The sequence below is a fragment of the Gouania willdenowi genome, chromosome 10 (genome assembly GCF_900634775.1).
Source record: "Gouania willdenowi chromosome 10, fGouWil2.1, whole genome shotgun sequence".
NCBI lineage: Eukaryota > Metazoa > Chordata > Actinopteri > Blenniiformes > Gobiesocidae > Gouania > Gouania willdenowi.
The window spans coordinates 36,404,388-36,420,676 of NC_041053.1; the positions used below are offsets into that span (position 1 = coordinate 36,404,388).

Here is a 16,289-nt window from a genome sequence, read left to right on the forward strand (position 1 = left end):
AAAAACAGTTTAAAATAGAATAAAACAGTATCATGCATCTTCAAATTCTTAACATCTCAGCTTACATAAACACAACGTTATATAAAGAAGATTCATTTTTTATTTGGAAGGCTACAAAAACTATTTGATAATTTCTTGCCACACATAAAGCATGCATATTTAACCTTAAATTAATCTGTTCCCACACAATATAAATCTCTATTTTCTTCCAGAATAATGTTTTGTTGGTTGGTTAATCATCTTGTTATATCTTGATTTTGTTGTCATTAATCATTAATAGTCTGTAAAAAAAACAACTATTTATTTCAATAGTTTTTTTTAAAGCTATAGGGAGCCATTGCATAAGAGTCAAAGAGCCACATGAGACCCCAGAGCCGCCGGTTGCAGACCCCTGAAATATACAAATGTAAAGTTCCGAAAATGTTTTTATTTCATGGCTACAATACCCAGATTACTGGGTAAAAAAAAATAGGCTAAAGCTTGGATAGTTCTCAGTTCCTTTTTTGTGTTTTCTTAAGGGAGTTATTTTGTCTGGTCTCTAATCTCCTCTAATCTCTTCTAAACTTTTCTTTATCCCATCAATCATGTGGAGGATAGTGAATTTCCTGCCAACGTGGCTTTTAACAGTGGTTAATTCTAGACTGAATGTGATCGTTTTTCTGCTGCAGCTTTTGTGAGTCATTGGGAGCAATTAGAGAATTGGCAGCACCTGTTGTGAACCAACACAGCCTGCAGCACTTTTTTTAACTCATCTCATCCCACAAGCATCCAAAAAACTCATCCTCACCATGCTCCAGCTTCATTCTCCACCTCTGTTTTTATTTATCGCACTAGCATTGATGGTGAGCAGTCAAATCGTTGAAGGTATGTAAATTGTAGATTGTTGCGAAGTCGAAGCATTGTGTGGAAGCTGACTAAAGTTGTGTTTCTCGTGCAGAGACAAATGGTTGAAAAATGATGAAATCAGTATCCAGGAAAGCTCAAATTTCCCCTTAAATTCAACAGAAAGCACTCGTTTTGCCTACGGGATCGCTGCGAACATGGTTGCTGTGCTTTTTTATGGTAGTGCTCTTGTTCCCGTCAAGAGGATTGAAACAGGAGATGGTGAGCTGCTCTAAAAGTACAATTTGATGTTTTTTTTTTTAAACCAAAGTGGCAATATATAGTGCAGGGGTCACCAAACTTTCTGAAACTGTGAGCTACTTCATTGGTACTGTATAGTCCAAAGAGCTTCCAGTTAGAAAAGCACTTCTTAAATACTCCATTTTCATGGTTTCACTTTAATTAGAGGCTAAGATAATGAGGAAGTAACATGAAACACTTTATTTCTCCTAATTCATGCAATTGTTGCATAGTGATTACATTTTATTAAATCACTGTTATTGATGATGATCATATATATATATATATTGTATTACGGGGTCACCAACCTTTCTGAAACTGTGGGCTACTGTACTGTATAGTCCGAAGAGCTACCAGTATGAAAATCACTTCCTAAATAATAAATATTCACGGTCTCACTTTAATTAGTGGGTAAGATATTAAAGAAGGCTAACATTAGCTTAAAATGGTCAGACATTTTGGTTTTAACATGCAAAACTTTATTTTTCCTAATTTTGTGCAATTGTTTAATTTTCATTACATTTCATAGAAATATATCATTTCCTTTTTACTATTCTAACAAAAAACTTAACTAATCATATGTGTAACATTTGTAAAAGTTAACATTATGTAATATTTTATGGAAAATTGACTTTTTCATTTTATATATTCATATTATATATATGTACCACAACCCATTCACCAAATCTGCAGGCACTTAAAAACATTTCCTCACAATGTTTTAGTGAAAATAAACATTTAAAGAGGGGTAATTTAATACTAAATCTTCATCAGGGGCAGCAGTATTTACCTCTACTAAGTACTAATTACATCTTTCATATGTATTTATCTTTGAGAGTTTGAATCCTGGAATGTAAATCAGAATTTAGATGGAGCTTATTTGTGAGTAGAGCTCCTGGGGGCATCTCACATGGTCCATGTGGGCTACCTGGGGCCCACGGGCACCATGTTGGTGACCCCTGATATAGTGATCAGATGGAAAGAGAAATCTACAGGTGTGTTTCACTGTTTACAGGTATGTTCTTCCAGTGGGTGACCTGTGCTGCCATATGGCTCACGTCTATGGTCGGGTACCTTGTTCTTCAGTCGACTAAGTTCCAGCCATTTGCAATGCTGGGGGGTGTAATCTGGGCTACAGGTGGGCTGTTTCATTATTTAACATGAACATTCAAAATGTTACGGCAGGGTTTTCAACCTTTGGGTCAGAACCCTATGTAAGGTCACCTGGAGTTTAAATGGGGCTGCCTGAAATATATAAAAAGAAAAAAAAAAAAAAGAAGAATTTGAAATTATAATTCTATATTACACAACAATCTTAACTGTATTCTGTACTTTCACTTTGATTGGGGTAGGATTAAATAAGTCAGTTATTGCTACTCTTTTGAACATGTAAATGTTTTATTGAAATCTTCTTACTTAATGTTTGGGTTATTAACTTGTGTAGTTTTTTTTTATCTTATATGCATTTTTGTTTTGTTTTTAAATGTTTTAAAGTTATTAAAATTAATTTTAAATCTAGTTAAACTAAAATGCAACTAATTCTGGCTACCCTGTATTTATAATACAGTATAACAAACATGATCAAAGCTAATTCGAAAAAAAAAAGGCATATCTTAAAGGTAGGGTAGGTAATTTTCTGCACATTCACTAAATTTTTGGTTGAAATTGGGGTTTAGAGGCGGAGCTCTCGGAGGGTGCTACATTAAAATCATGCTAGCTTTTGAAAATTACCTACCTTGGCTTTAAGGGTCACCAGAAATTCCTGATATCAAAATGGGGTCACGATCTAAAAAAGGTTGGGAACCACTGTATTAGGGCTTTGTAATTGAATCTGCAAAAAAGTGTTCAGTTATTATGCAACAAATCAGCAGAAACTCTTACTTTCACTATTTCAATAACAGAAATTTTACCATTAAGTTTTAAAGTATTTCTACGGAACAGCACATACTTTTCCTCCCTTTAGGACAATGTTTCTCAGATGGAGGTATTGCTGCATATTGATAAATCATGTTTTTCAACCTAATTTTGAGCCAAGGTACATATTTTCATTATTTTTTTAAAATAAAAAGTCATTAATTTATACATGCAGTTATTCTAATAAATTTGTCTTGAATACAAACATGAAATATGATTAGAACTTACAATTAATTGGACTTTTGTTCCGTTACTTTTTTTATTCATTACAGTATATAATTTTATATTGCATTATGTTATATATATATATATAAGTTATTATGACTAGTAAATACATTATTAATGAATAACTACAAATATTTTTTCATAATTCAGTTTTGTTCTGTTAAACGATAGTTTTCAAAAGTTTTTGACCAATCAAATGAAAATGTAATATTTTCCCACAGCACACCTGACGATCTCTCACAACACATGTGCCTCGGCCCTGTGGTTGGAAAAACCTTGGACTAAATGACGCAGGCTTAAAATAATTGACTTCAAGTGATTCAACCAGAAACTTTACTCAGGATTTAGCGACTAGTGTTCATTAAACTGTTATCTACTTTTCCTTTCCTCAGTTGAAAACAGAAGTTCTGTATTTTAAATTATTTTACTTCTCGGACATCTGAACTATTTAAATCTGCCTGCTCACCTCCATCCGTGTGCTTATAGCAAACATGACAGTTGTCACGGTGATAAAGGCAATCGGCATCAGCCTCGGCTTTTTGATTTGGGGATCCTCCAGTTTGTTGATGGGTTGGGCCAGTGCAAGGTGAGTAGTTTTCAATCTATATTATGATTTATTGCTATGGCTAAAACTAAAGCGATTGTGAATCACTTCCAGATTTGGCTGGTTTGGAATCGCAGCTCAGGGTGTTGCTCAGCCAGTACTGAATTACTGTGGAGCTGGATTATGTCTGCTTAGGTAACTTTCAGCCTTATATGTTCCTCATTGGAAAATGTTTGTTTATATATTTTTTTAACTTTTTTTTTTTTGTTACAGCGGCCTGCTTTTCTTCTTTGTAAAAGCAAATGTGGAAATACAAACTAATTCAGAATTTGTCCCATTACTGTTTGACCAAGTAAGAACCTGATTTTTGTCAATGACTTTTTGTAAATGGCCTATTACTGGTACTTGGTGCTGGTTTTGGTTTCACCTATTGATGCGTCCTTTGCAGAGAACACATTTAGGCAGTTATGGTTGTGGACAAACTTCGTCTGAATTCTGGATTGATGTTGTTGGACCAAAAACCAGGAGAATTGTGTAAGTCCTGTCCAACAAATGAACCACATGAAGAAATGAAAAGTTTAACACAAGAGAAGTGGGTGCTGTTTACAGACAAGAGTTCATATTAAACCTAAATATCCTATAACACTTCAAAACAGGGTGTACAGCTGTTAAATGCATGAAGAGATGTAACACGTATATTTCAATCTTTTGATGTGGAGGTACACTATTTTTGTTTTCTGTACATGTACAAAAATACACACATGTTGACCAATTACTAAACACATGTAGATGACAACTGAGGGGTGGAGTAATCAACACTGATTATTTTTTTTTAACATCTCCATGACTCAAACTTTCAAGGCAGATACGTTAACTTTGATACTGGTCAGAATACATAATCTAGATCTCAGACTGCGTTAGAAATGGCATCCTCCATACTAAGCACTATAAACTCAAGAGAAGTGACCAAGTAGAATATCAGCATGTGATCTTTTGATTCATAAAACTCACAAGAACGCATTTTATGCTGACATTTTGGAGATTTTCAGAGACCCGCCATTGTGCTACTGACTAAACTTCCGGTTAACTTCTAAACAAGGGGGTAAGAACTAGTGGAAAACGAGGGAAGATGTTTTTATTTTGAAAAGGAGATTTTTAGCTGAAAGCCGGACTCAGGATGATTTCATGTTCCACTCGCAATGCATCATGGGGTGGTTGAGTATGACTTGTGTCCATCGTGAATGCTGAGAAAATGTCCCGATATAGTATACATCCTGGTATTTCTCACGTGCTCAATATTTTCATACTGTCTAATGCAGGGTGGGGAACTCCAGTCCTCGGTTCCCGGATTCCTGAGAGTTTTAGATGTCTCCCAGCTCTAACACACCTGGTTAAAACCAGTGTTGTCAGAAGCATAAGAAGCCATTCAGGTGTGTTGGAGCACGGACACATCTAAAAGTCTCAGGAATCTGGCCCTCGAGGACTGGAGTTCCAAACCCCTGATCTAATGTAATGTATGATAGTCAACTGAAGTCCAACATGGAACAGTTGTTTTCAACTGACTGCATATGATGACATACTCATTTTGACATCAGACCCAGTATGAGTAGTAGGTTAGTATGCGATTTTGAACACAGCCTCAATCTCCTCCCTGAGCTCTCGTTGACTTGTATACTATTGCAGCTTTGGGATTTTGGGTTATATAAAACTCACACATTCTTCTTTAAAACTGTGTTTACAGTCTCTGTATATTGCATGGTCAATGACTTATAAACTTGAGTCAAATATGAAAATTGAAAACTCACTCGAAATCTTGAGCGGAGTTATTTCTGTATTATTCTCAGCTGAACAAGCTTTAGGGCTTTCAGTTCGGTTCCTATTTATAAAAAATAAGAGGTTAATTGATGCATTAAACAGTGGCAAAATTGTCATTTACTCCCAATAGGCTGCTCAAGGGAGCCAGTGCAGTACTGCTGCAATCTGAATAATATTCCATCTCAATACTTAAAAGTTGAACAGGATTCTTAATCAACTTCCTGTATAACATCGACTATTATTGAGATAAATAAATGTGGTTATCACAGAGTCACAGAACAATGGACTATCATTCTGCTGCCTCTATGGAATTTTTTTAGTCGACTAAATAACAGTGACACACAGCTGTGTAGTTCATTAGCTTGACAGATGTTGGATGTTTTTAATGAAGCTGTTAACTCTCGTTCTGTTATCTGCTCCTTCTCAGTGGTTACCTGTTGGCTGTGTTAGCAGGTCTTCTCTATGGTTCTGCCCTGACACCCATCCTCTACATTAAGAACCATTCATCATCACCCGACAGCATGTTTTATGGAGCCACAAACTATGGTATTAACCCAGTGTTTTTTTCCCTGTGATCAACTGTTTCTTATGCAGATGATAAAGTATTAGTGGGAATGAAAGAGTGACAAATCTCCCTCAGGTCTGAATATTGCGTGTTGAACCTTGTTGTTTCTGTCTCTGCAGACCTCGAGTATTTGTACCCGCAGTGCTGTGGCATTTTTGCTACGAGCACCATTTACTTTGCTATTTATTGTGCTGCCATGAATAACAGACCCAGGGTTTATTCCAGAGTCGTCCTGCCAGGTAAACAGAAAGCATTTTTCTGATGCTTTTAACATGAAATGCAACATTTAAAAATCCTGCACAATCTGTGTTTTTTTGTTTTTATTTATTTTTTTAAAAAACAATGTTTTTGCGGAAGTAAAAATTCACAATATTAATCTCTGAATTATTTTCACTAATTTCATGCCTGATTTACAGGCTTGCAGCTTTCACATATGGTACATTTATGTAACGCTGCCTAAATCATTCCAAATGAGTCTTTTTTTTTTTTTTTTTTTTTTTTTTTTTTTTTTTTGTTGCTTTTTTATGTTATATTTTATAAATGAAATCATAACTAAAAAGCACAGATTCCTTTTATTAATCTATAAAAGCTCAAATATCTCTGTGGTTCAGGGACAGACTGACCTGAGAGTTCAACATGCCTGCCTCTTGGTTCAAAAGTGCAACTTTGGATTTGTTTGGACTGCAATGAATGGATAGCTTTATTTGTCAATGCACATGTTACAGAGCAACGAGATATCATTTGAGATGAGACATGTTCTCACAAGAAGAGATGCAGGAAAAAGGAAAACTAGGACTCTCAGTACACATTAATTAAGCAAAACAAAGAAAACAGTCACGATAACCATATAGTGTGGGGATGGGGGCTGGGCAAAGAGGGGGAGAGGATATCCAGCCGCTGGGGGTCACGGGCATGCAGCCTCTGGGCGCTCCTCCACAGACACCTTCCCTGAGCTGGAAGGGAGTGGGGGTGGGTGGAGTGCTGCAAAGGCATAGACAAAATAAACCTCCTCCCTGAAACAGTCAGATGTGGCCTGGTTCAGCAGATGAGAGTCCAGACGGCAGTTGGGGGGGGGGGGGGGGGGTCAGATCTGTAAGCATCCATGGTGAGATTTAGACACAACCTTGGCGTCGTGTGGGGGGGAGGCCAAAGGGTGATAACATTGTTGTTGTTTCAGGCTAACACTCTTTCATTAGCCTTGAAGTCTCAGTAAGTCCAATATTGTAGCATTTCATTGCGTTTCCACACAAACGCTCCAGAGTAGCCTCCTGCTTACTTTTGAGTTTGTTCATCATATTCTGAGTTCAGTGCCCTGCCCCATCCCTCAGAAATGACTGGCAGCCTTCCTAAAACAGCCAATCACTGAAGAGCCCACCTCCATGCCCCACCCATTTCGGAACATTGGTTCTTCCTCTACAGTGATGAGGTCATCAGTCCTACCTCAACAGTGATTGTTGCTTGCGGAACGTGCACACGGCTGCTGCTTGGTTCAAGGGTGTGCGACGTCGGGTTTGTTTGGACTGCAATGATACCGTTAATAAATTATCTCTCTATAAATGCAAGGAATTTCATAAATGCTTGACAAATTCCTCATGCATCTAAACTGACTGTTGTGGATGAATGACACAAGCCCGGACTGAGTCTGTTCCGGTCTGAGGAGAGCGGGATCCGCTAGGACAACAAACTGGAATCGGAATAGATGGGGTTCAACTCCCTACCGTGTCCTTTCTGAGAGCTAAAATATATAACACAATACACGTTTCACAACAAATCTCAATGTCCCTTCAAACACAACCTCATTTGGCCATCCATGAAAAAGCTACTTAACCTCCCACTTTTCTGTAGCACTACATACTTCCTACGGGAACTGCACTAGTTTGAATAGAATTGATTGAAGAGGCTTTTTTTTTTTTTTTTTCCTAAATGCTTTTCGTGATTGTATCATCTGCATAAATTGTTACACAATTCCTTTCTGCTCTTTTTAGGAATAGTGTCTGGCTTGATGTGGTCGATCGCCACATACTGCTGGTTCCTGGCTAATAATTACCTGAGTTCTGTCATTACCTTTCCTATTGTGACGGCGGTAAGTACAACCTTTCCTGATGCTTGAGTACAGTCGAAAATGGACTTAGAAATGAAAGAAATGGCAACACTGTTGTAGTGACAAATCAACTGGTATTGGAGCAAATAGCCTCTTTTATTGTGGAGGAGGAACTGGTTGGAAGTAGTCGATTTAAGGGCCATCGGTGTTGGTTGCGCTCACTTCAACAGGCAATTTTAACCTCTATACCATGAGTTTTTTTAAGATACAGCTTTATTATAATAAATTACGGCTTTCGTAATATTACAACTTTAATCTTGAAATATAACTTTATTATTGTATGTTGTCGTAATTTTCTTTTCAGATTGTATTTTTTATTTCCAATATTATGCATTTGTCTTGCGTATGTTTGTTTTTACTAGAAAAATATTCCCAGACGCGCATGCATCCACTCTACAACAGTGCTTCAAAGTCAAACGTGTTTTACAAATGTTAATCCAGAGAATACGTAGGCAAGGCAAATGTGAACTCGTGTCCATAGATCTGAGAGATCAATTGTTGGGTTTATGCCTAATCTCTTCGTTCTGACTCAAACTCATACGTACAATTGCACAGAAAAATCAATCTTCAAGCTCAAGTAACACCACATATGCATGGTTTTGTTTTTCAATGTTGATTAAATAATCTTGAGTCTAGAGTGCGAAAAGTAGCTTGTTTTGTTTCTTAAAAAAAAAAAACATCCCAGTGGTTTTTTTTTTATTGCATTTTAATTGAATAATCTACAATGTTTGTATTTCTATTAGCTTCTGATGTGTCAGACCTTATGTCAAGCTGTTTTTATCATCTAATGAACACATTTAATTTCACAGCTAAGGTCAGAAAAGGGTTTCATCCGTAATGTTTTTGTGGTGTGCAGCCTGATTTAATGGCGCATCACCACAACCCTATTTGATCTTTCCACTCATTTAGTCATTTGAAGGCACTGTTAAATAAACCAATGTCAATTCATTCTGAGCAGGTTCAGAAGTGAATGTTATCTAAACCTCTTTCCTGAAAAGCCTTATACCAAAAAGATGGTGTGTGTGTCAGGGTTGGGGGTCAATTACATTTTTCAGTTACCATTATGTTCTCAATTACTTAAGTTCAAACACAATTAATCAAAATGACTGAGCCTGAAATAATAAATAACTTAATAAAAGTTAACTTCTCCTGTTTGCTTTCTGTTGGTATCTCTTATGATAACGGGTCCTAAATCAGCTGTAAAATAGACAAAAAATATCTCAAATAAATCTAATTTCTTTCCGATCTATTATGTTAGGCTTCCTAATAATTGAAAATATAGGTTTTAATATCTATGGTGTGGGCATAGCCTTTTTTTTTGTCAGCAAACCCCTAGATTTCAATGTTTTTAAAAAGATAGAATGTGTGAAAGCTTGATATGAAACGTATTTTAATAATACTACATATGTGTAGAACTGTGACATGGTTTTGCCTTAAATTAATTGAAATTTTTCATAAAATTTCATGGCAATTACACTTACAAAGTCAGTCATCTAAATTACAAATTATTTAAGATTACGACAGCAACACATTTTTTTAATTACAATTATAATTGTAACTATCAATTATGGAATTATAATTTACCCCAACCCCAGTGTGTATAAGTAGATGCTTTGCATGACTTGTAGGATCTCTTTTTAAGAGGAATAGAACTCAAGCAAATTCCAACGTACACTCTAAACTGAGTTAACATTATGGAGGAGTAATCATTAGGGCTGTCACTTTGACGCAGTAATTGTGATTGATTAATTACAAAACAGCAGACTGCTGTGCTTTCCTTGGTGTTTATTTTGGATTATTAAAAACACCAACTGGAAAAACAAAAGCCCAATTGTGTGAAAATTGTGCAAGAAAGAGTTTGCTGAACACAAAGGCTAGCAGCAGCTATCACCTCAATGGTAAACACGTAGTAGCTAGCGCGGACACTCGGACAGTGCTAGCTGCTACATGCTGCGAGCACGCTGTCTCCAATCCACACTGGACAAGATGACAGGGTTCAGAGCCAAAATGAATTAGTTCATGAGTGACAAATGAACAAAGTCACTGGGTGAATATTTTTATCTGAAGGCGAGAAAAAGAAACAAGTTTGGTGTTCAGTAAAGTGTTTTTTATGTTCTAACTTATAGCACTACATCGGGACATGCATATCAATCTTTTGATCCGCCACAATAGTGTAACTTAAATGAAAATACCTCAAGTTGAGGGAGTTTCTCAGCTGTTTTTAGGTGAGATTATTTAATTACTGAGCATAATTAATTGCTCAATTTTTAAATCTCTTGACAGCACCAGAAATAATGGTTTAAAACAGTTGCATCTTTACATGTTGATCATCTGTTTGTTTGTAGGGCTACGGTTTAGTTGCTGCACTGTGGGGTTCCTTGGTGTTCAAGGAGATAAAGGTAAAGGTCTTTATTTTAAACTCTGGTTGTGTAAAGGCACTGCTTGTTGTTTTTGTGGGATGATGTTCTTTGAGATAATTGCAAGCATCATGTCCTCCTCAGGGTTCAGCCAACTTCCTCATCTTCTCCATAGCTTCGTGTGCTGTGCTGGCTGGCTCCCTGATGACCGCTATCTCCAAATTGTAATTGTCAAATGAAAATTTACATCAATTTTTTTGGATTCGCTACGATAACTTCATTATTTTTAAAAAATAAATAAAATCTGTCATTTTGCTCTTGTGTACGTTGTAGGTTCTCTGTTGGGTTAGAACTAGATCAGGAGCTTTCAACCAGTTTCATATAAGTTGACCGTGGAATTATATTGAATATTGAATAATTTAACGATAATTGTCTTCTGCATTTCACTGAAGTTTATCTTGTCTGAAGTTTATCTTGTCTGAAGATTTTGTAATCTGAATGTTTGTTGAATATTTCCCCAAAATAAAAAAAGTAAGTTCCTTAAAATCCAGTTTGTATTTCTTCTAGGGTTGGCACATATGCAAAATGGTGTTTTATTTCAATAAACGAGGTTGTTTATTATATTTTCCATTAAAATGATCTAGTAAACTAGATATTTCTCATATTAACCTATAACATGTACAGCATCCAACTGATTTACTCACATCAGAGCACTACGAGTGCAAACACAAAGTGTTTCTAAAGAATAAACCATGCACTGCTGATTCTAAATGATCTGATTCATTCAATTTGTTCCTTTGCTCAGGTTTATCAAATAACACAATCAGACCGAGGGCATTGGGTGCATTTTCTATTCTTGTATAAAAGCCTTTCTGCAGACTCTGTTCCAAAAATGCCTAATCTACTGTAGAGGTTCATTCAACTTTACACCTTTGTTGTAAATAAATGGAGGATGTAGAGGAACACTCTCCAACTAATTGCTGCCTCAACCTTACAAACCCCTGATCTTATGAGCACGTGTCTGTACAGACACCAAAGGAAGAGACAAACTTGCAGAAAAACATTGTTCATGAAAATCAAACTGGATGTCTTTCCTGGTATGGACTAGAGAATGGGTTGGGAATAAAATGTATTTACAGAAGGCAAGATTTAAACACAGCTGCTGTAAAAAGCATTTTTTCCTTGTTAATTGCTGAAACTTTTTACAAGTGTTTGGTAAACTCTGTCTCGTGATTTCTAGACAGCCCAAAAAAATTACATCATGGCCCAGTCCACCTCCTTGGTTTCAGACTGCGGACGTGGCTGGACATCCAGGGATTTTGGTTTGAGAAAACCCGGATGTTTTTGTCCACAGTCACATTCCCGATGCAAAGCTGGATATGGTCCAGTACCGTTCTTGTGAATGTCTACAACTTATGATATGCAAATAAGTCCCAGTCTGTCTGTTGTGGGCCTGGGCCTACGTCTAAGGGGGGTATAGGCTGGGGAGAGGTGGAGGGAAAGATGATCAGACTGGCAGAGGTGCGGGAGGGGAATGGCTCCTTACGCATCCTTAATGTTGGTATAAACATGATCCAAATAGTTTTCCCCCAAGTAGAACACTTGACATGCTGGTAGAACTTTGGGAGTACAGTCTTCAAGTTGGCCTTATTAAAGTCCCCTGCGATTATGTGAACATCGTCGGGATGGGCTCACTGCTGTTCGTTTATGGTGTTCAGCAGGAGAGAGAGCGCTGTTTACATTGGCGTTGAGTGGAATACAAACAGCTGTGACTGTCACAACAGTTGGCTCTCGACAGAAAAAAATAAATGAAAAATTGTAACATTTGTTACTAGTTTCTATGGAGAAAACAGTTGGAAAGAGTTCCACAGCTGTGCGTGTGCACGCAAGCCATCCCAAAAAGATTGGTGAGTTAGTTCAGGAGGGGAGGGAGTAGTGTGGAGCGCTTCATAATTCTGCAAACTGCAGCTTTAAGTCCAGACTGGAGAATAGGGCCCTTAGAACGGTTCTGCTTGCACAAAGTAAAGTAAAAGGGTTTTAAACTGTGTAATTTAGCTCCTAGTTCAATTCATACCAAACTAATGAATTTTATTAACAGTTACAACTTGGAGATGATTGACAGATGCATTGGTAATAGAGGAATGGTAGCTACATTAATCCTCAAAGACCAAATCTAATGTAAAAGTTGAATAACATGAAACAATCCACTTTGACTTCTGACTTTCTTTGGAACAAGAACAGGGTAAAGTTATTGACTGATAAAACTTTCTGATCCAAATGATGAAACCACTGTTTAATGAAAAAATGTTGGCGGCTTTGTTTAAATGACGGCAAGTTATAATGTTCTATGAGAGGCACAGAAAGCACTACTGATCCAACACTCGACTCATGGAAGGTCCTTTGGGAAATGTTAATGAGTATTGATCATGAGCCAATCAATACAAATATAGGAAGACTAATAATTAAAGAGGAGGAAGGTTTGACTCCCCAATGGACATTTAAACAAGCAAACATGTTCAATAAAAATAAACGTTGGGAATGTCTAACTAGCCATGTGGATATTATAGATACAGAGGAGTTTAATAAAACAGAGATTCAATAATGTCATAATTTTATGGTAAAGACAATGATACCTTGGTGGAATGATGACTATAGAGCAGTAAAAATGCACAAGGCATTTAAACTGAAAAAACATTGTTAATTAAACTATTAATTAAATACAAAAGAGCTCAGGCATCAGTAAGGAAAATTGGGATAGTCGGTTGCCCAATACAAATTCAAGTATTCTTGATTAGCAAACCAAAAATCAAAGTTCAAAGTCAAGAAAAAAAATCTCATTCTTGGCTCTCTTTGTTGAACTAAAATACAGCATCATTAACTTCCTGCACGGGTGTGAGCTTCAAATTCAAAGCACACACATTTGACATCGTAGAATTGTTTTGCCATTAAGCCTTTTCATACTCTCGGAAATCTCGAGTCCGACGGCAGCGAGAGCTTCATCACAATTTACCCCTGGTTGACGAAAACACTGACTACCTGGGTCTCCAGGGGGCGGAATTCGGACTCTACCCGGGAATTATGCACATATCTGAGTAAATATCTTGTAAAACCAGGCAGTATCAAAGCGACAGACCTCCACACTCCTCTCCAATTGATGGGACTTGGTGTCTGAGCGTTGAGCCCCGAATTCCAGGGTCTCCGGCAGGCGCAATTCGGACTCGGGGGACCATGGCTTTCCGCTGATCCAAGCACTTTTGTAAAACCGATGGGTGAAACAGTATCAAAGCGACAGACCTCCCTTGCTTCCACACTCCTTCTCCCAAGCTTTAAACTTATGATTGTTAAGGATTTTTGTATTCACCTTTATTGTTTTTGGTTTCTTTTTTGACTTGTGTAGTTGTTTTAACAACTAAGTGCTGATAAATAAAATGTATTAATTTATTTATTGATAGAAAGAAAAAGACTTCCGAGTGTGAAAAGGACAGTATGAGTTTTCACTTTGAAAAGGTACATTTACGAGGTACAACATACACTAACCAGGTCCATGATTATTTTTATTAAGCTATTGTTTTAATTAAATTCAGAAATTTGAAGTAAGTGCACAAGATGGACAGGCCAAAAGTGAAACAGTTTGAAAAGCCAAGAAAAACCTGCATTTTCAGATAGTGTGCAACATTAGCTTTAGAAGCTAACTCGGGCTTTCTGCCTTGGAGACCTATACTAAGTTAATGCAAAAAATCTTTCAAGGAATCAATGCTCCTGTTACAGGTTTCAGAGTGAAGACCATATATACAGGTAATAATTTTTGTTTATTTCCGTCTCTGATCCCAGACGACACTGTATAACTGGTAAACAGTTATAATACACAATATAAACACAATCATCTTTATTATATACATTTTCTCCTTATGCTTTATTTACTTGCATTACTATGCTGTATTACCAATGTTTTCATTTGACGTGAATGTAGAAAACATTTCTCACTCACCTGCTCTTTAACAATTTGACATATCCTTGCTTTTGAAAAACGTTTCTTTTTAAAACCGTCCTGCTTTTTTTCCTGGTTCCTCTGGCCCTGCTTACGCTGGAGATTTCTTCCTATAAAAAGGAGGGCGTTTTTTCTTCCCACTGTCGCTAAATGCTTGTTCATGTGGATCTTGTTGGGTTCTTTTTTACTTACTATGGACTATGATTTGTCAAGAGCTTTGCTGGAATATTTGCTATATACAGTAAATAAGGAATGAATTGAATTGAATTTCAATAAATATTAAGTTAACCAAATACATGTAACCAACTGTGTGTGTATGTGCACGTTTGCCAGCCTGTGCACGTGTAACCTAGAACTATGTCGCCACATAAAGTGCATCTTTCAGGACCTTTGAACAGTAATACACAGGGTAGTCCTTGCTGCTTGCTCTTAGAGGAGAAGGACGCTTTCTCCCTCTCTCCCACTTTTTCCCTGCTTGATACTCCTTGTCTTAGGATGTAGATATCTACATCCTAATCCTGAGTCTAAATCATGGAATTGATCAGCTTGTCTTTCTTCGCTTTTGGCCAACATTTTCAACAAGGATTACGGGCAATGGGGGGTCCGTAGATCCTGAGGACGTGGAAAACGTCCACCAGACAGAACTATAACAAGTCTTCTGCTGATTGGATCAGGCATTTTCTTGATTTATCGCAAATTTGGATTACGTTGGCAGCATTATTGGAAGCCACTAGTCATCGACTGAAGGGGCCGATCTCTCAGAATCCTCAGATGGATTCCACCATATGAACTTTCAGAGGAGTAGAGAGTTCACCTCAAGTGAAATGGATTATTGACACGAAGGAACCAGGAACTATAGGGCTGGCAGTCAATGTTGTGTCTAGGCCGTCTGAAAACAACATTTTTATCTTCATTTGGCTCACCGATGAACAGTCTGTCAAGGTCTGTTCTTCTCTACACTCTCCATGGATAGATGTTGATTCAACGCTCTGATTGGCTGTGTACACAGTCTTTATTTATATATTTATTACCCAGACGTTGCACATTTATGTACATATTTCTTCACATTTCTGCTTTATATCTTCTTATGGCATTCAGTGTGGACAGCAAATTTTGACTGTACAGATAAAACAAGTTTCTTTATGTATATATGACAATAAACACTTTGATTCTTTTAATCTCAGGCCTGTGAGTCCAAATTGTAGAATGGCTTTTTGGTTAAACCAATCAGTGTTTCTCTGCTCTTTGTAGCTCTGGTTCTACGAATAAAGTGTGAGTCATCCTATATGACCCTCGATATTATCAATTCTCAGCTGCACTGACTTAAAGGCTTCCTTTAAATGATAATGCGACATAGAATTGATTTTTTATTTATTTTTTTAAATTGAAGCATCTTTTGTCAGGTTTGTGGCTATATGCTGAATGCTTTTCAATGAAAAGGGAAAAACGAGCCACATTGGTGTCACGCTCTTGATGATCTCATACAGATTATGCATCAGACATCCTCCGGTGGTGCCATTCATTGGAATCTTTTGAACCTTTTCAATCTTTTGTCAGCTCAGAGAGGCATTTTGTTTCACTCTCACATGCAGAGGTTTAAGAGCATCCACAGAGTTATGGCTTCTGTACATTTTTGTTGTTGCTTATTCAGTCACACT

At 37.1% G+C, this 16,289-nt stretch overlaps 2 protein-coding genes across 2 annotated transcripts in view; one reads left to right on the top strand and one right to left on the bottom strand.

Annotated features, from left to right (window-relative positions):
- The window catches only part of anxa5a (annexin A5a), a 1,189,405-nt gene that overhangs the window by 18,170 nt on the left and 1,154,946 nt on the right, over positions 1 to 16,289 (bottom strand). The gene's annotated exons all lie outside the window — the stretch shown is intronic.
- Positions 1,041 to 10,871, top strand: tmem144b (transmembrane protein 144b). Its single transcript, XM_028458965.1, has 11 exons — positions 1,041 to 1,104; positions 2,138 to 2,260; positions 3,748 to 3,847; positions 3,920 to 4,000; positions 4,079 to 4,147; positions 4,256 to 4,339; positions 6,048 to 6,166; positions 6,305 to 6,424; positions 8,171 to 8,268; positions 10,632 to 10,685; positions 10,788 to 10,871. The coding sequence occupies exons 1-11, from the start codon at positions 1,041 to 1,043 to the stop codon at positions 10,869 to 10,871; spliced, it is 996 nt and encodes a 331-aa protein (XP_028314766.1).